The sequence below is a fragment of the Microtus pennsylvanicus genome, chromosome 3, assembly GCF_037038515.1.
Source record: "Microtus pennsylvanicus isolate mMicPen1 chromosome 3, mMicPen1.hap1, whole genome shotgun sequence".
Lineage (NCBI taxonomy): Eukaryota > Metazoa > Chordata > Mammalia > Rodentia > Cricetidae > Microtus > Microtus pennsylvanicus.
The window spans coordinates 121,480,517-121,500,115 of NC_134581.1; the positions used below are offsets into that span (position 1 = coordinate 121,480,517).

The 19,599-nt window shown below is 45.2% G+C and overlaps 1 protein-coding gene across 10 annotated transcripts in view; it reads left to right on the forward strand.

The window, feature by feature from the left end:
- The window catches only part of Asph (aspartate beta-hydroxylase), a 164,911-nt gene that overhangs the window by 11,613 nt on the left and 133,699 nt on the right, over positions 1–19,599 (forward strand). For 4 of the 10 annotated variants that reach the window (XM_075966998.1, XM_075966996.1, XM_075966999.1 and 1 more), the window contains one exon: positions 17,703–17,852. In XM_075966998.1, coding sequence (XP_075823113.1) covers positions 17,703–17,852 — 150 coding nt within the window. Of the gene's footprint in view, positions 1–13,308; positions 13,453–17,702; positions 17,853–19,442; positions 19,488–19,599 lie in introns of those variants that run through there. The other 6 variants (XM_075967001.1, XM_075966995.1, XM_075967002.1 and 3 more) reach the window with 4 other exon arrangements.

Below are 19,599 nucleotides of genomic sequence, written 5' to 3' on the forward strand. Positions count from 1 at the left end.
CTCAAATGTCTCACTGTTCACAAAAGAATTCTAAAAAATATTCTGTGTCTTTATTAGCATGAATGCTACACCGTAGATAAAACCAATATAAGAAATGCAGGTAGCTCAAGAACAAGAACCCTGGTCCACACTCATTTCACCTCGACAATGATCTACCTATGATTTGTGTACAGCGAATCTCCAGTTCTTTGAGCTCCACCATATCACTGCCCTTCCTTTGTGTCAGGTGGCTCCTGTGCTCTGACCTCCATTGGTGACCCAGGGCTCATCCACAGCATCCATTGGTGACCCAGGGCACCATCCACAGCTTCCCTTAGTGACCCAGCGTACCGTCCACAGCATCCATTGGTGACCCAGGGCACCATCCACAGCATCCATTGGTGACCCAGGATACCGTCCACAGCATCCCTTAGTGACCCAGAGCTCGTCCACAGCATCCATTGGTGACCCAGGGCACCATCCACAGCATCCCTTAGTGACCCACGGTACCGTCCACAGCATCCATTGGTGACCCAAGGCACCGTCCACAGCATCCCTTAGTGACCCACGGTACCGTCCACAGCATCCATTGGTGACCCAGGGCACCGTCCACAGCATCCCTTAGTGACCCACGGTACCGTCCACAGCATCCATTGGTGACCCAGGGCACCGTCGACAGCATCCCTTAGTGACCCAGGGTACCGTCCACAGCATCCATTGGTGACCCAGGGCACCGTCCACAGCATCCCTTAGTGACCCAGGGCACCGTCCACAGCATCCCTTTATATAAAGCAGGGCACTGCTTATCCCTAACCTGGCATTGTCGCTTGTCTCCCAGAGAACTATCCTCTTTTGTTTCCTACAAGAAGCATTTCTTGTTTTTAGTCTTCTTCACTTAATAAAAAGAGAATGAAGTCCACAGAAGCCTGCTGCCTTTCTCCTCTACTGTGTTGCCACTGTGTGCTAGGAGCTCCTTTTCTTGTCTTCAGGTCTTCTGACCAAAGCCAACAGAGACTAACTAAGACCTGAATGCACTGGGCTCTGTTTCTTTGCTCCTGAGGGATCGTCTTTCCAGTACTTTCCAATAGGACATCTAATTCTATGGTTGGCGTGTTTTCCTGAGCTATAGAAGCAAATAATACCAATAATGGTACAGAGCATAAAATTGCTGCTACTTAGCAAGTGATGACGGTGTGTCAGACCTTGGCTTGAATCTCTGTTCTAATATCTGATTTCATAGTTACTGTGTCTCTTTTAGTAGAGGAGGAAATGGAAGGCTAGAGAAATAGTGGAGCTGGGGTCTGGATCCCAGGGCTGACCCCGAAGCTGCTGTGGCCGGAACATTACTTAGCCCACTTGTGCCAACTTTCACGCCAGCCTGCTGTGTGGCAGGTTTTGTGAAGCAGAACCTTGATTATGGGTTCTTATTGAAAAGCTCTAGTAGTTCCCCCAAGTTGTTGAGAATAGCTGTGACTCCCGGGCAGGAGGCCTCCTGCTGCTCTCTCTGGCTGTCCTGCCTCCACCCTTGTTACAGCCCTGTCCACAACATGCAGTCTCTCTACATGCTTGCTGAGCATTTGCACAGGGAACTTCTGCATCAGCCCCACGCTCGCTTTTTTTTCTGGCTGATGCCCGTGCATTTCAACACCCAATTCCCCCAACTAGTTTATAAGAAAGAATTTGTTATGGCCCGTTTTGAGCCTGTGGTTTGCGTAAAGTTCATCAGAGTTCCCGACAAGGTTTGCTAGGCGCCCTGCCCCCGCTAACTGGCAGCTGTTGCAAGCTTGTCTTCAGAAAGTCACAGGTAGTCTGCTCTGTGACAACCTTGGTCAGAGAAGGGGTGGTCTCAAGCTCCAGACTATTAATGAGGCTCAGTGTCCTAAACCAGTAGGCTGGGGAAGGAGGCAAGTCCTGACCTATGGGAGGAGAGGACGAATTACTTGTGAGCAGGAGCCTTACTTAGCAATATAGCCACAGTGCCTTTTCCTGTGTGCCGTCCCTTCTGCCCAGCAGCTTATAAAACAGCTTCATTTACACTTTTCTCTTTAGCTTGGCATTGTCTCCCCCAGGTTTCCCCTACTCTTCCCTCACCAGCTTCCTTTAGACCAGCTCTGCTAACTCCGTTAGAACTTGAATGGTTTCTTCAACAGATGTAAGTTCAGTCAACAAAATTGTCTCCAGCTGGACTGAACCCACATAGAAACTCAAGCTCTTCTTCTTGCTAATTTGGATAAATCGCCAAAGCTTTCTAAATGTTTCTCAACCTTTCTCCATCTTCATAGGAAGAGGACACTTATGTCAGAGTATTGAAGACTGACTTCAAGGTGACTCGATAATTTCACAAATATAGTTACCAGATTTGGTGACGGTGAGGGTCTCTATATCGAATCTCTATCCTGTTTGATGGTAAGGGCACCGATGGTAGGAACAGAGACCAGCTGAAATTGTTTTTATCCAGAAGCAAAGTGGAGGTGGAGCTGGCCCCAGATGCGCAGGGATCATTGACTCGAATTGTCTCCTATGAACCTCTTTCTTCTGCTTCCTGGCTCCTTGTGGGGAACTTAGGAGGGAAGCAGCTGCAAGCAGTGAGGAGGAAAATGAACAAGGCGTCTTGAGTTTTCCTCAGAGCTAGACTGGCTACTTCTCCTGGCTGACTTGGACTACGGTCCTTGTGTGATCTAGGCTGTAGAATACCCCCTGGGATGGATTAGGTAGGCAGTGCAGCCACTGGTACAGCCGCTCAGCTCTGCTGCTGTGGCCTGGAAGCAGCCATGGTCAAGAGAGCCAGGAGGTGAATGGAACCATGAGGCAGTAAACCCTGATTATGGCCACTGCAGTTGAATCTCCCATAAATCTCACATTATGAAATGTTTTTCTCTGACTTCCTTTTAACTGTTCTAAAAGCGAAACCATGCTTAGTGCCTGGCTCATACCAAAACCCAAACAAATACCAAAACCCAAACCCAAAAACATTGGAACTTGGTCATAGTCTAGTTTGGTTTAGAATACTGCAGAGGCCAGGGGTTGCTGTAGCGTGGATAGCATGTGTTTTGGTGTCCGGTGTTAAGCAGCTTCCTGGGCAGGCTGGGTCCTCTGCACTCTTGGTGTGTTAGTATTGAGCTCGAAAGCAGGTGCTCAGCTCACAGGAAGGTAGGTGACACTGGAATGAACACACACAGGTGAACATTCCTCTGTTCAGTCAGAAAGGACGCTGAGGTGAGAGAGGGCTGGCTGTGCTGTTTTCTGTTTTGCTTTTGATACCTTAAGTTCTCAAGAATGGCATTTATGGGGGATTTCTTAGGTTTGTGCTCTAGGCAAAAACATAGAAATCCTATTGATAAGTATCAAAGGTAAACAGAATTCTAAGAACATGTGTGCTTCATAGGTACAGAGAACTGTTTAGGTGGACAGGTCAAGTCCATTGGGTGTTAGAATGTTTAGACAGCATGCTGCGGGTTCCCATCATCTTCTCAGGTCCTGTCCACAGGAAGCTGTTCAGTAGTAACAGAAGAGGGATTCCTGGCACTCTTTTATCCACACTCGTGTGTGTGTGATGCTTCACTTATTTGCAAAGTTTCAAATTCCCTTTTTATTTTTAACCGTGACTCAAAAGAATGGGCTAAAATTATTCATGTAAATACTGAAGTGTGGAGTCATCTGATGAGTCCCCCCCCTTTTTGGTTTCCTATTTTTAAGTTCCTTTGTAAGAGTTATGAGTATTTTCTTTTTGAAGCTAAGACTTGCCAATTTCCATTAGATGATTCCAGTTTAAAAGGTGGATATTTTAAGTGTTATAAAGAGTGGTTTTTATCAGTTAGCACTCGAGAATTCTGTACATTGGAAATTCGGTGGTGTAATTTTTCCTAGCTGGCTGCTTGTATCCTGCTCTCCTGTTTGTCTTTTCTCTGATAGCACAGGTTTCACTGCCTTTCAGTTCCTCTTCCTTGGGTTGTAAGTTAAGTTGCCTTTCTGATTCACTACCGTAGCACGGGACAGGGATTTAGAGTGTTTGCTGAATAAATGAATGAACTGATATGTGGGGAAAATCTATTTAAAATTTGCCGTCCAAAGAGTTATGTTTACATCCTACAATCCATGCTCTTTTACAGAGCTGATCTGTGTTGCCAGTTCGACTTTGATGGTGACCCAGCACTTTTCGTGTAAAGCACTATTTTTAGCCCGTTGTTGTCATGGTATCATATTTAAGCACCAGGATTTTGACTGACCACGTGTTAGCGCTTGTGGGTCTTGTATGAAGCCTCAAAAATTGTACTTTGCATCTAGTCAGTTCTTTGTGGGAGTTAGGCGCTTGCTGTGAGGATTAGGGCAAAGCGAGTTAGAGCAGGAGTGTGGGACATTTTTGAACATGGTGGCTATGTGGGTCATAATTTGGTTCATGATTGGGGTATGTTGGGAAGGGAGCACACACACAGATGGACATGTGTGATAACCAGAGTCAAAACTGTGTGCACGTCTTGTTTCCCAGATAATTCCACATTGCTTTATCATTGGATTGAGACAAAAGAATTTTTATTCTGTTTTAGATTTTTGTGCAGTGAGGTTTAAGGCACCAGGCCCAGCATGGGCTAAGCCTTTGTGGGTCTCAACCTGAGACCCGTGACCCCTCTGGGGGACAAACATCAGATATCCTATATATCAGATACTTAAAATATGATTCATATCAGTAGCAAAATTAAAGTTATGAAGTAGTAACAAAATAATTTTATGGTTGGGGTTCACCGCATCACTAGGAACAGCATTAAAGTGTTGCAGAGTTAGGAAGACTGAGAACCAAAGGCTTTTCTAAAGTTTTAGAACTGTGACCACAAGCAGCAGTTCTGAGTATTTCAGCACTGAGAATATGGAAGTCAGAAGAGGCAGGAACCTTTGGGGACAGATTTCTATGTTTGTTAAGGAAAACAAGAAGTAGTTTCAGAACAACTATAAACTGATAATTTCAAAGTAAATTCTGTCAATAAAAAGTATCCTAAGGTGCCTCACACGGCATCTGTCAACATCTGGAGACACGATGTTTATCAAGTTCAGGATGCTGAAAGCATCATTTTGTTATGTATTTGGTAGATATTACACATTGAGCAGGATTCAATGTTGATATTTCTCAGCTTTGCTGGAAATTTTGGGAATGCCCTGGGGTCAAAGGTGTGTAGGCCCAAAACTGTGAGTCCAAAACAAGAGCCTTGTCAGATGGTCAGAGAGTTGACGGGGGTAGCTATGAGTCCTGACTCAGGATGTGATTACTCGGTTCTTTTGACATAAGATAGCTCATACAAGCAGATCCATTCCATCCTGACAGATGGTCAGGATTTGTAAGTGTACTTTTGTTCCTTCTTTTGTAATATGAGGTCACCTGGAGAGTAGTTGCCTTCAGGATGTTGGTCTAGGGTAGCTTTGCTGCCTAAACAACAAAATGCTAATGACTTGATATCTCAGTGTTGAAACAATTAACAGTTCGAGTTGTCCTTTGTACCATGTTAAATAAGTCTTTTGTTACCTTCTTTTTCTTTTGTATTGGGGTGTAAAAGTATATAAAAAATTAAACACAGACAATTTCAGTATTCACTGGAATGCCCTCCTGGCACTATTCTATGGTTTCTGTTTTATTATTTTTCATGTGTCTTTGTATTCTTTACTTAGATTTCTAAAGCCCCACACCACTACCCTAGCAAGAGGGGTTTTGTCGAGGCTGGTCCCCGAAATATGGCGCCCAGTGTACATTTATTTGGTAGTAAAAGATTCCTCAAGGATGTATGTTGCTGGTGGGGAGTGGTGTGTGTGTGTGGTGTGATCCTGTGCTCTGGTCCTTTTTGTCCCCTCTGAGGTGGCGAATCAGCATCTATTTCAACCCAGGTGAATGCTAGGGTAGTGGTTCTTATCTGAAGATTACAAAGGACAATTAGTTTTCAAGATGGAAGGATGGATGGACAGAGAACGACGGGCATGAAGAGATGAGGGAAGGAAGCAAGGAGGCCCGGAGGGTGGCCGGGGCCTTGATAATGCTGCATTTTAAGCTGGGCTGATGGAAGTGCAGACTTGGGTTTGTTTTCTGGAATTCTGCCACAGGGCAGTCTATTGGCATCCTTCCAGCCATGGTGCCTCTCTCCACAGCCTCAGCCAGGAGAGCACAGTTTGTTTCTGGCTGCTGTAATCCATAGAAAAGGCTGTGCAGCTCCTTCCTGGCCATCCTGGGGAGCAGCTCCCCATCTCTCCGAGCTGGAGCTGTGGAAAACTGGTAGTGGGTGGATGGAGGCCCTAACCTGTGCTCGGCAATCACTGGACTTCATTCTTCTGTCTTAGTGGTTTGGAGAGCTTTTTCTCCTGTGAGTTTGAGAACTGTTACATTGATGGAGATGAGATGAGGGAATTTGAACAACTTGACAGTGGTTTGAATGTACTTCCCTCCCAGTTTAGGTACATGAAACACTTAAGTACTGAATTAATTTTTTAAAACTTTTTGATACTGGAAAGCGGGCAGTTTTAGGGAGACGGGCTTTGTATTTTTTTTGCCTTCGAAATGTAGTAAGACCTAGAAGTCTTCTGTTCCTTCAAGGTTGACCAGAGGAGGGCGTGCTTAATCCGGTACTAGTCAGGCTGAGAGAAGGAAGTCATTCATTATATCCAAAAGTGTAGATTGCCTTCTAGGTGCAAAGGGAATGTTCAGGAATGAGTGACATCTACCCTTCTGTACCTGTACGTTCCCGAAGAAGAAGAAGATTGTCTTAAGCTGTCTATACCTGGATGTGCTGACTGTTGTCAGAGCGTTTAATAGAGGAGGGGAAGGCCTCCTTGAGGCAGAGATGTCAGAGTAGACTGAAGAGAAAACAGTGAGTCAGGGGACAGAGCAGTGACTGTACGAGTGCTGTGTGGTGGCAGCACAGGACATTCCGGGAACAGCCTGGGCAGAGAGCAGAGCACGAGGCCCAATACAGAGTAGGAAAGTGGCGTGGTTTTTTTTTTTTTTTTTTTTTTTTTTTTTTTGTGGCTAGACTGTGAAGCAGCTCAGAGGAAATGAAACAAAGCTGAGGTTAGAGAAGCTGTCTGGAGCCAGCGCAACGGATCGCCCAGGCCGGCTTGAAGAGCTTCTATTTCTTCTATTTTATCTTGAGAGTAGTGTGGGGCCACTAAGGATTATATTATTTTCTAAAGAGCTCACCCATAATGGAATCAGGTTAAACACAAGCCATGAAGTTATGTTAAAGTAGTCAGACTGGCGAGTGAGAATTTGGGTTGGGAGGGAACATTTTCTCACCCTGTCCTGTCAGAGCATATACAAGGGTTAAGAACAGTCACTGAGACAGATGACCAGGTCCCCGCCAGAGGACTCAGTGGGTAAGTGTGTGCAAAGGAGCAGAAACCATATAAAAATGGAAGGGAAAACTGATTCTCCAGCGTTATCCTTTGGCCTTCACAGGCACACAGGGGCGGGCACTACAGCTCGAAAACTGACAAGGATGCTCAGGCGCCCGGAGAGCCCACATCTTTGCATACCTTTCCTGGGAGCCAGGTGGGAAAACAGACTCACGAACCTTCAGAGAAAGGGTTGAGGGTAAATTCTAAGTTTATTAGAAGTGATGCATGACTCTGACCTTGCAGAGGAAGGGAGGGTGTCAGAGACCTGCTGGGTTGCAGGGTAGCCATTCACAGAGGGCATTTAGGAGACAGTTACCTGGATTGGTAGCTGAAGGGGAGAAATACAGTAACTCTGCAGACAGTAGCTGGTGTGAGCTGTGTTGGTGGGCAGAGGACCAAGCTTAGAATTTTTCATACTTCACAGTCACATGGTGGAGAATGACCCAACCAGGAGAGTGGAAATCAGAAAGCCCAGGGAGTGGTGGAAACGACAGAAGAGTCTGAAGGCAGGGCGGGAAGAAACGGGGAGAGGGAGAGAATTCTGCTAAGAAGTCAAGTAAGTTGGAGCCAGAAAACTTTCCACCTGACTTGATGATGTGGGAATCACTGGTGTGACATTGGGGAATCTGTGCTGGGGTGTGCTGATGTCAGGGCAGTGTAGACTGTAAGTTGTGAGCAGGAAGTTAGAAGTGAAGTGAAGAATTCCAAGAATTGTATGTGTTTGTGCGCGTGCGCACGTGCATGTGCAGGCGAGGGGTAGAGAGGTCGCTCAGTGATTAAGAACACTCACTGCTCTTCCAGAGGACCCAGATTCAATTCCTAGTATCCACAAGGCAGCTCACAGCTGTCTGGAACACAAGTCCTAGGTGATCCAATGTCTTTATCTGGTCTCTGCAGGCAGCAGGCACATGTGTGGTACACAGACAGACATGGAGGCAAAACACTCATGCTCATATACATATATACATACATCTGAATATAATTTAAATGTAATATATAAATATGACTTCACACACACACACACACACACACTAAAGGATCGTACCTGTGAAGAGAAGAAGAGCCCCAGAACAGGGCTGGCCGTGAGGAGGAGTGTTCGGGAAGGCCATGTGGCAAGAGACACAGGCAGAAAGCTAGACTGGTGGTTGGCTCTCGGGAAAGTTGCCTGCTGTTGCTGATGTTAGGTTTCTTGGGGAGTAAGGCTCGGATCTGATAGAATGGACTTAAGGGCAGAGAAGTTTGAGGCATTTTCGCAGACGCGGGGAAGCTGTAATGAGCCGTAGCACCACTGTGGCTGCTCTGGTTGTCAGCGAGGAAGATTGGCCAAGGAGCCCTTCATGCCAGACCAGGGTTGTGAAAAGACTGAGCAGCAAATGTGGCCAGGAGAGGGACATACATGGGGTCCCAGGTTCAGAGAGGTGGGGAGGCAGGTGGGTGTATCAATCATGTGACTATAATGAAACATTGAAGCTAATTTGATTTATAAAGAGGTGAAGTTTGTTGTAATGGTTCTAGAAAGTTCATCATCAGGTTGGGTGTGTTTCCGTCACCCTGAGCCTCTAGGGAGAGCAGCCAACCGTGGAGGCACACGGTGGAGCGAGCAGCGGCCCTACTTTACAGAGTCAGGAAAACTGAGAGGCCAGGTGGATTCCCGCTTTTGAGAGACACCGCAATAACCCGAGGACTGCTTCCGAGACTCTGCTTCCTGAAGGCCCCACCTCCTCTCGGCATTACCCTGGAGACGTGGATCGGATCAGCTGGGGGGTATCATCCACACTGGAAACACAACTAGTTGGGGGAGTAGAAATAGGAGAGCTATGGAATCCGAAGCAGTCAGCAAGTAGACAGGCTGAAAGAGGAGAGTAAGAAGCTCTAGGTCATCCTAACAGCAGGGCTGCCGTTGCAGAGAATGAGTGGCTGGGGACGATGAAAGGAAGAGGCCAGCACTGACTGAGAGGCCTCATGGATTTCTACCTGGCAAGTGTTTAGTGACAGGTGCAGCCCGTGGCTCGGGGGATGTGGATCTTGTCTCTTGGGGTCTCAGGTCCCATCAGGTTGATATTAATAGTCTCTAAGTACCTGTTCCAGGTTTGTTCCCGCATGTGGCCCGTGTGCTCTTCCTCCCAGCCGCTTTTGCTTTGATAGTGACCATCAGCTTCATTGTCTGTGGTGCTGTTGATTTGCCATGCACAAATCCAATTCATTTTTAATAACGTTTAGAAGTATTCTCCTTTACCAAAAATTTTGCTGTCATTACAATTTCTTGCAATTCTGCATTTACTTCCCCTGCAGTAAATATGTAAATGATTTAAAACAATAACTCCGCAGTTTTCTCCCCTTACCCCACTGCACAGATATTTTTTGTCAAACTAGGGAAGAGAGACATTTTGTAACAATGCTTATTTAACCGTTGAGTAGTATAGGAGGAGGAGGAGGCTGACTGTCTTAGTCAGGGTTCCTATTGCTGTGAAGAAACACCACCACAAAAAGCAAGCTGGAGAGGAAAGGGTTTCTCAGGCTTCCCCAGTGTGGTCCAGCTCTGAAGGAATTCAGGACAGGAACTCAAGCAGGGCTGGACCCTGGAGGCAGGAGCTGAAGCAGAGTCCATGGAGGGGTGCTGCTTACTGACTTGCTTCCTCTTGCTTACTCAGAGGACGTTTTTATAGAAGCCTGGCCCCCAGCCCAGGGATGGCCCCGCCCACCAGGGGCTGGGCCCTGGCCGCCCATCGATTGCAAATTAAGAAAATGCCCTATAGGCTTGCCTGCTGCTGAGTCTTCTGGAGGCATTTTCTTTCTTTTGTTCTTCCTTTTTATTTATTCATCGTCTTTCACATCATACATCTCCTTCCCAATCATTTCCATGTCCGTTTGTATTCACCCTCTCCACCCCATAATAAAGTAAGATAAAATTTGAGAGAAAAAAGAAAAATAAACAAAAAAAGGGACCTCATCATGGAAGCTGTAGCTTGACACAGTGATGATACAGTGAACCCTTTTGTCCATGCATTTACTTGACACAGTGATGATACAGTGAACCCTTTTGTCCATGCATTTACTTGACACAGTGATGATACAGTGAACCCTTTTGTCCATGCATTTACTTGACACAGTGATGATACAGTGAACCCTTTTGTCCATGCATTTACTTGACACAGTGATGATACAGTGAACCCTTTTGTCCATGCATTTACTTGACACAGTGATGATACAGTGAACCCTTTTGTCCATGCATTTACTTGACACAGTGATGATACAGTGAACCCTTTTGTCCATGCATTTACTTGACACAGTGATACAGTGAACCCTTTTGTCCATGCATTTACTTGACACAGTGATACAGTGAACCCTTTTGTCCATGCATTTACTTGACACAGTGATACAGTGAACCCTTTTGTCCATGCATTTACTTGACACAGTGATACAGTGAACCCTTTTGTCCATGCATTTACTTGACACAGTGATACAGTGAACCCTTTTGTCCATGCATTTACTTGACACAGTGATACAGTGAACCCTTTTGTCCATGCATTTACTTGCAGGTGTTCATTGCAAGGAGTCCTTGGTCTGGTTCGAGGCCTCTGGTTTCTAGCACACTACCAATGCTGGGCGCTCACTGGAACAGCTCATGGTTATCCTGCTGTTGCCCTGTGCTGTGGAGATCCTGCAGTTTTGGGTTTGGAGGGCCAGTCGCTTCGTGTGCTCCAGCAGATCACCGATAACTCATAACCCCGGTTCTGGGATTGTGCAGTTTCAGGGTTGGTCAGCCTGCCAGCTCTCCCTTGTCCTTACCATCAGGGTGAGCTCTCCTGTGTTATTCTGGCGAGTTCACCCCTCGCAGAGATGGGCAAGGGGCAGAGCCAGTAGTTCTCCCAGTTTCAGGTCCTTAGGGTGGGTCCCCCACACCTACATCTTCAGGGTCCTTTCTACTGTGTTGCACAGGTATGGCTTAGGGGCAGGGGAAGCTCTCCCACTCTTATGATCTCAGGGCCAGCCCTCCCACCTGCCTTGGGCGTTGATGGGGTGGGGGGAAGACATCTCTCCCTTGCCATGCCACTACATGACAGACGAGTAATGGGGACGACTTTCACATGCTCACCCACACTTTTGCCAATGAGGTTCGTTTTGTTGTGCTGCCCAGATGAGGGGCAGGGCCTGCGGAGGCACTTTCTTAATTGAGGCTCCCTTCTTTCAGATGACTAAATAATTTGTGTAAAACTATCCAGCACATTAACTAACCATAGGGTATATGGTCATGGTTGGAATTAGTCTGCAAGGAATAACCGGATCTGTAGTATTTAGGCTGGCCCTGATTGAATGGCTGTGATTCTTACATTAGTTAATTGATAACTGTCTTGTAGTTTCTAATGTGATGGCCCTAGCACAGCCTGCTCAGGAGCCCCTCAGCACTGGTTATATTGGAGAGAAAGAGGATGACCGGGGAGTGAGCAAGCAGATTTCTGCACTGGTTCTGAGTAATCACAGAAAATGTGGAGTGGATGTCTCAGCAATCACGTGTGTGTGTGTGTGTGTAAATTCTATTTCATAAGCAGGGAACTGATAATGCAGAGGTGTGCTGTCTCCCCAGATGACAGAAGCTGGGACACGAACCCCCTGTCTCAAAACCATACCAGGCCAGGGCCTCGTAAGTGTGGTGGCCCTGTGCGTCAGTCGGTTGTGGCATGGTCTTGTGGCCCTGCAAAGTGTTCCTTATCATTCTCATACCTTCCAAAGAAGCTTCCAGAATAGCTACCTATTTGTTTCAAATGTTGTGTGATAATATAGTGTTATATTGGCAAAAGGATAACAGTTATCTGATGGCCGTCTTTAAGTCCGTCCTAGGAAACCAGGACACAGGTTGTTTTGTTCTGTGTCCCTGTTACCTTCTTCACCCTGTCTCCTATCGAGACCACGAAACCTTGACTCACTGACTCTTCAGAAGGGTTTAAATGCTTTATTTGCTCATAAAGACTTAAGATGGAGAAGCCACTTTGAAAGGTTGCGGCTTGCTCTAGATTCTGCTTGCTCTGAATTTCCCTTATTAATTAGAGCTCCAATGAATCCTATAAACTGCTAATCTTAGAACAGTTAAAAAAAAAAGGACATTAAAATTGGGGCCATTTCATTTCCCAGAAGGGAACATTGGATGTGGGATTTCATGGCCTCTGTCCAGTACCTGTTTTGAAGTGACCCCTCCCCCATTCCTCCTCTCTTTCCTTCCCTCCAGTTTCTTTCCTTCAGTGTCCCACAGCCCTCTCTCTTCTCCCAATGAATTTTTTTTGTGTGTGTGTGTGCTTTGGCTTTAGTTTTGCTGTTGGAAGGGTTATTCCTGGGATGATAATGTTGTGACTCAGGATTCTATTTTTTTTTTTTTTTTTTTGGTTTTTTTCGAGACAGGGTTTCTCTGTGGCTTTGGAGCCTGTCCTGGAACTAGCTCTGTAGACCAGGCTGGTCTCGAACTCACAGAGATCCGCCTGCCTCTGCCTCCCGAGTGCTGGGATTAAAGGCGTGCGCCACCACCGCCCGGCCAGTGACTCAGGATTCTAGAGAATTTCTTGTCATGCATGATTTGTCTTTCTTCAAACAACTTGCCTAAATAGTCTTGCAGGCTTTTGATTAAAATTCTGAAGGACCAAAGGAAGCTTGCTCTGGGCTTGGGACCACATGTGGGCTTCTTTACTTGCTGAATGACTAGGTGTTAAAGTTGAGGCCCTGGCAGCCTAGTCTGAAAAAGCCACACTGCAGGTGGGGTGGTTAGTGTGTTACCCTGTGCGCTGTCCAGCTGTGTTGTCTTTCGGAGCTTGGAGCTGTAAGGGATAGCAACATCAAGCAGGGACTCCATCCCAAGTGGGTAGGGCTGCAGGGTCGCCAGGAGCGCTGCCCATCTGAGTGATTAGCAGCATGTGGCCATGAGGAAGGGACTTCTAAAAATAGCTGCTGAGCAGTCAGGTCGAGTTTCAGCTCTGGAGCCCTTGGCCAGGACTGGTAGTGCAGTTCTCGCAGGAAAGGGCACGCTGGGTGGCCCACACCTCCTGGGAGCACCTTAGTTTTGTCCCTTCGGTGTGTTTTATGCACGGATTGAAGAAATCCGAATGGCTGAGGATAAAGGTATATGTCTATTGTTTGGATGGAAAGGGGGTTTAGAACTAGCTGACGTCGTTCTTGCTTATTTTCAGGGGGGGGCTCTGTTCAGACGTTTTTGGCTAGATGCTTTGTGCCTCCTGCATTGTCTTTCTTGAATTTCTGGAACAGTCGGCTTTTTTCAGTGGCTGGGTTTTAATGGAGTAATCTGTCTTTAACCTGAATAGGTTTTGCTGTCCTAACTTAGACTCTCAATATATTCTTCTACCACAAATCACATTTTATAAGCTTCTAGAGTCTGATATGTCGGTCACAATGGACCTAAAGAATTGTGTGTTCAGATTTCTTGTAAAAATATGAGAAACAAGGGATATGTAAATCTCATATTAGTGAGCATGCTTGGGTCGAGCAGCCTTACCTTATATGGAAATTGACCTACTTCATGTGAAGCAGAGGGTAAATGAAAAACAAAAGAGAAGGCACTAGAATTTTGTTTCTTAAATTGACGCTTTCATTTCCTTAATGTGTCAAATTTGCTTTTTTGTGTGTATCTTTTTTTCCTTATAAGCAAAGATCGTCTTTTTGCTAGTGTAAAACATATGTATCGGGTAGATATATAGGAACTCCATAGAAGGAACTGTTGTTTTAAGACTTTAAATGCTCAGTTTAGTACCAGGGTGAATGTCCAGCATAATGCCCACTAACAGTTACCGACGAATGACTTGTAGTTTACTTAATGGCAAGTGAGTCACTAGCCAGTATGCAGTGGCCTTTTGTCCCGAGCCCGTTTGGTTCAGTCTTTTCTTCTGACTGTTGGGACTGATGCCCGCATGGTGATGTTCTGTCCCCACTGTGTGGAAACATTTTCTCATGTGGGCATCATTTTGATGAGGCAGCATGGAAGACAGTGAAGGCCAACTTCACTTACATTTCAGAAGATGAGTTGCCATGTCCTTAACTCGAGGAAACCTCCTTGGTGACTGCAGTTTCTGGATCTGGAGCCAGAAAACAAGATAAAGACCGACTTAGATTTATTTTGATCTAAGAAAATAGCATCACGTGCTGGACATCCTTCCAGAATATTTTTGTCATAACGTCTGGATTTGAATTTGTTGGTGGTGTTTAACACCCTTGGGAAGGGTTTGCTGTACCACACTTCCTTCATTTGAGTCAGGAAACCCAATCTGCCCCTGGGGACTAGGCACAGCACATTTACAAAGGACAGGCCAAGCACATGGCGCATGCTCCAGAAAAAGGCTCCTAAGAGATGTCTGGGTCCTTAGGTCCTGCTTAGTTTTCTCCACACTCACAGGAAAGGCTGTAAAGTGCTCGTAGAGTCTCCTATGACTCGGTGCTTTTATCCTTTATGGAACTAACAAGTATTAATAGTAATGAGGTTAATGATGCTACAGTATTATACTGTTTGACATTGTAAAGGGATAAAGTATTTTTAACAGTTTGCTATTTTAGTTAACAAGGAGCAATAGAAAAGATGGTGACTATGGCCATGTCCAAGAGCCGATAAGACAAGGATTCAGTCTATTGTAGTTTTATCATTCATTTTAAGTGAATAATTTGAGATATATTTCACTTTTTAAAAAGATTTATTTTGTTTTTAATTATGGGTGCATGCACAAGAGTTCAGATTCGTATAGGGGCCAGAGACATTGGATTCCTCTGGGGCTGGAAGCCACTGATGTGGGTGCTGGGAACTGAGTCTAAGAGCAGTACACATTCTCAATCACGGAGCCATCTCTCCAGTACGTATGCATTTGTATGTTATATGAACGTAAAATGGACTGGAGAGATGGCTCAGAGGTAAAGAGCACTGGCTGCCCTTCTAGTGGTCCTGACTTCAATTCCCAGCAACTATATGGTGGCTCACAACCATCTGTAATGAGGTCTAGTGCCCTCTTCTGGCATGTATGTATACATAATAAATAAATAAATAAACGCTTTAAAAAAATAAGAATTTTTTTCCTATATAGCGTAGGGAAAATATCTTCATGTTTATAAAAGTAGTGAGCCAATCCCAAACCCTGCTACTGAGTTTGTGGTACGCTATGGCCCACAGAAGTTTGCCATCTTGCCCCTTATTTTGAAAAATTCCAGCAACAGCTTATTTTGTATTATTTTAATGATTTTTGTGATTGCTCATGACATATAAACATACAGGAAACCATGGTCCCCAACAGTAAAATGTCCTCTCCCAGAGGACCTGGGTTTGGTTTCAGCACCCACATGGTGGCCCACAGCTCCAGTTCTAGGGGATCTGATGCCCTCTTCTGACTTTCACAAGGACCAAGCGCTCAAGTGATGAACAGTGTACGGGCACACAAAATACTCACACATAAAATCAAATACGTCTAAAGAAAGAATATCTTTATAACACGTACAATTTCAATTTTCTTTCTAAGCAATGCATTGGAAGTACTTGGCTGCCTGAAGCCACTCGTGTTCTTTTCCTAGTGTGTGTGGAGGCAGAAGGCAGGTTCTGAGTAAGCTGATGGAGGTGGGGGTCATGGGGTCAGCCCTTAGTAGACACAGAGCTTAGGACTGCACAGGTCATTTTCTGAGTTCTGCCCAACGTGCAAGGCTGATGTGGACGAATGCCTTCCTCTTTCTCCTGTACCAGATGATGACTCTGTCCCCGAGAATTCAGTGGTTCTGAGGCAGGCAGTGCCCCATGTGAGGGATATTTGGGATATATGGGGGGGATCTACCTCCCTTGGACCTGGGGGAACGGGACATGACAGATGACTTACCACATGAGGAACAGCCACACAAATGTCCTGCTAAACAATGTCCTGCTAAAGCGTCTAGAAACACCTTCTGCAGAAAGATAGGCAGGTTGCCATGAGGGTCACATGTGATGCTCGTGACAGCGTGGTGGGAAGAAACCACCATGCCAGGTAGTGTCATGTTATGTTGGTAGCATGCAGAAAAGTTTCCCTCTCCAACATGGCATGGAGGTATCAGGTAATTGAGTGTATTTGCTTGTAGTTGTGGAATATAACATCCTCTTTCTAAAGATAAATTTGCAGACAGTGCTTACTTCATAAACAGTATGGACTTTTATACCTGGCAGTGGCTTTCATGAATTCTGTTTGCCTTGACCATCAGAAGACTATTTCTCGGAGAATGTAAGGCACACAAAGCGTAACAACACATGACAAATGACAGTTGAGCAGAGGTTTACAGAACCGTTTCCTGCATTAGGGCCAGTTGGCAGGCCCGTTTCCTGCCTGCCCGCGCCCACGCCCGGCTGGATCTCCTGAAGGAGGAGGTGGAATTGCATCTTTTGCCTGTGATTTACGTTTCTGTGCTTTCTCCCCTTACTCAGCTTCCCGCAATATTGAATAATTTTGGAGGGATTTACTTTCCTCTGTGGCAGTTAACACAGGTTAGGGTGGTCTACTGTATAAATAGGATATGAAATAGGATCCATCTGCATCTCTGATTTCATTAAGAGAGCTGGCATGCGCTGCACTTCAAAGGCTGTCAGCTGCATTGTTGACTGTGCCTTACTGGGGGTTGGCAAGAGGCTGCTCCATAAGAAAATAGCCGCCCACCAGCACCAGGAAGAGGCAGCAAACGGTGAAGGAGCTGGCAGAGCCAGAGGGCACTGTGAAGATCAGCACTAACTGTTGGGGGACTAGGGAGCCTAGCAGGAAAGAAAGCAACAGGAGTGGAAGGCAAAGCGGAATGTCTGTCCCAGTGTCCGTGAGACTTGCTAAAGACGTAGGCTCTTGTGTTAAAATGAAAGCTGAATGGCCTTGGCTAGTTGGAAAGTTAATTTTTTGGACAATGCATGGAAACAGTGAGAACTATCAAACTGGGGCCAGTATTTTCCTTGTTACAGGAAGGCAAGAACATGAAGTTTTCGTTGTGTTTATGGCATACCAGTGTCTGCTACTTACCACAGGCGGGGTCCGTGTGACCATTTCGACATAAAAGTGTTCCCACGAGGACTGTTTGACAAAGGACTTGGAAGGAATGTATGTGTTCAGCCGTCATATTAAAAAAACAAAACAAAACAAAACAACAGCCCACCAGGAGTTTACTTCTGTTCAAAATTAAGATTATTTAAATCTGGTAATTCAGTTTGAGTAGAAAGTTTGTTGTGTTCAAAGTCATTATTTTGTGTAATGGGCTTTGAGGATTTAGGTAAAACCCGTTTCTAAAGTGATCTGTCAAATAACTGTCAAGATAAATGAGTTCAGTCAAGTGTTTTCTTCTTCTGTGCTGGCACCTCACATTTTCCTTTCTCCACACAGAGGCGAAGCAGGGAGGACACAAGAACGGGAGGCGAGGAGGGATTTCCGGAGGTTCCTTCTTCACCTGGTTCATGGTCATTGCGCTGCTGGGCGTCTGGACGTCTGTGGCCGTCGTGTGGTTTGACCTTGTGGATTATGAGGAAGTTCTAGGTAAGAATTAGGCTCAATCTCTCTAGTGAGTTTGCAAGAGGAGAAGTGGTAGTCCTTGGTACTCTGCACGGCTTGTTATTACATCTCTGGTATTGCTTTCCATTAATTCTTGATAAAGTGAAAGAAAAGGGCACATTACTAGGGCTGCCCGAAAGTAGTGGCGTTAATTTTGATGATTTCTATTTAGGCTCTCTGTGTATTGTGGTATATGGAAGCTTCCATCAGAACAAGTTTTTTAGACTAATTTTCACTATTTTCTGTACTTTATATTTTTTCATTCAATTTTGATATGAGTTTTGAAAATTCTAGGCCATGAACTACTTCCTTTAGTGGGCTTAGCTCTGAGATAGCATCTCATTCCATGGCCCAGACTGGTCTGCACCCTATAGTGAATCTCCTGCCGTGCCTTCCAGTGTTAGGGTTAGAGAGCTGCAATGGTGGACTTGCAAAACCTCCCTTTAGCAAGGGTTTACAAGGACACATACCATGTCTGTTGAGACCGGAGTGTGTGTGGACATGGATGCATGGGTGCTCAGGTAGCTGCTGCTGGTCCTGTGGGCAGCCGGGGCGCCCCTGGGCTCTTTAAGGAAGTTCCTGGGGCTATTTCTAATAGTGTCTCACCTTCTGCTTTTCTCCTTTTCTTCACATAATCACTAAAGTTTTAAAGTTTTTATTTATGTACCTTATTGAGTGTCCACCGTGTGTGTGGGTACCCACAGAGCTCAGAGTTGGGCAATGGATCCCTGGCAGCTGGATTTATGAGTGGTTATGAGCTCCCAATCTGGGTGCTTAGAAGTGAAAAAAGCACTTTTAGACACTGAGCCATCTCTCTAGCCACTCTGAAGTTTTTAAAAATGATTTGTCTTATATGAACCATTTCTTATTTTATCTTTTTTAAAAATGGAGAGAAATGACATAAGCTAAATATCATAAACATTTGAAAATCTACAGTTTATTTTTTAATATATACATTATTTTGCGCAATCATCATCTAATTTTAGAACGTGTCTGTTACCCAGTCTTCCCCAGACATTCACTCCTCCCTCACCATTTTGACTTTCTGGGATTATTTTGGGTGCTCTGAGTATAGCACATACATCCATGTGGCCTTTTGAATTGCCCTGCCTATGCTTGGCATCATTTGTGTAAGGTTCAGAGTGATACTCAGTTATACAAATATACCATGCTCTGTTTATCTAGTAGTCATTGCCGATCATCATTTGTTTTTCACTTTTGGCAGTTATGAAATATGGCCTCCCCCTTTAATAATGCAGTTAAGGACATTGTCTGGTCAGTAAGGAAAATACACATTTGTTACTGTTGTGTTGTCTGACATAGACCGCTGCCATCTTCCTTACGGGAGAGGAGAACAGTGAACAACACAGAAATCTTACATATGCTCTGTCTCTCACCGATGGCTTTCTCTCTTACTACCTTAAGGGAAGTGTCTCCAAAGAGATAATAAATGAAAAGAATTTTAGCTTGGCATAAGCAAAAACTATGACTCCATTTACTTACAGTGCTGTGTTGCTGGGTAACGTATGTACCTTTGATGATAAATAACATCTTCGTGTTTTTGCATGCATGCAGCCAAAGCAAAGGACTTCCGTTATAACTTATCAGAGGTACTTCAAGGTAGGCTCCTGGAGATGCATTTTAAGTGTAGTGCATCTGTCTCTAAGACCTCATCCTTACTCTATTACTTTAGACATCTACATCAAGAATGTAAGTCACAGGACCAGCTCCC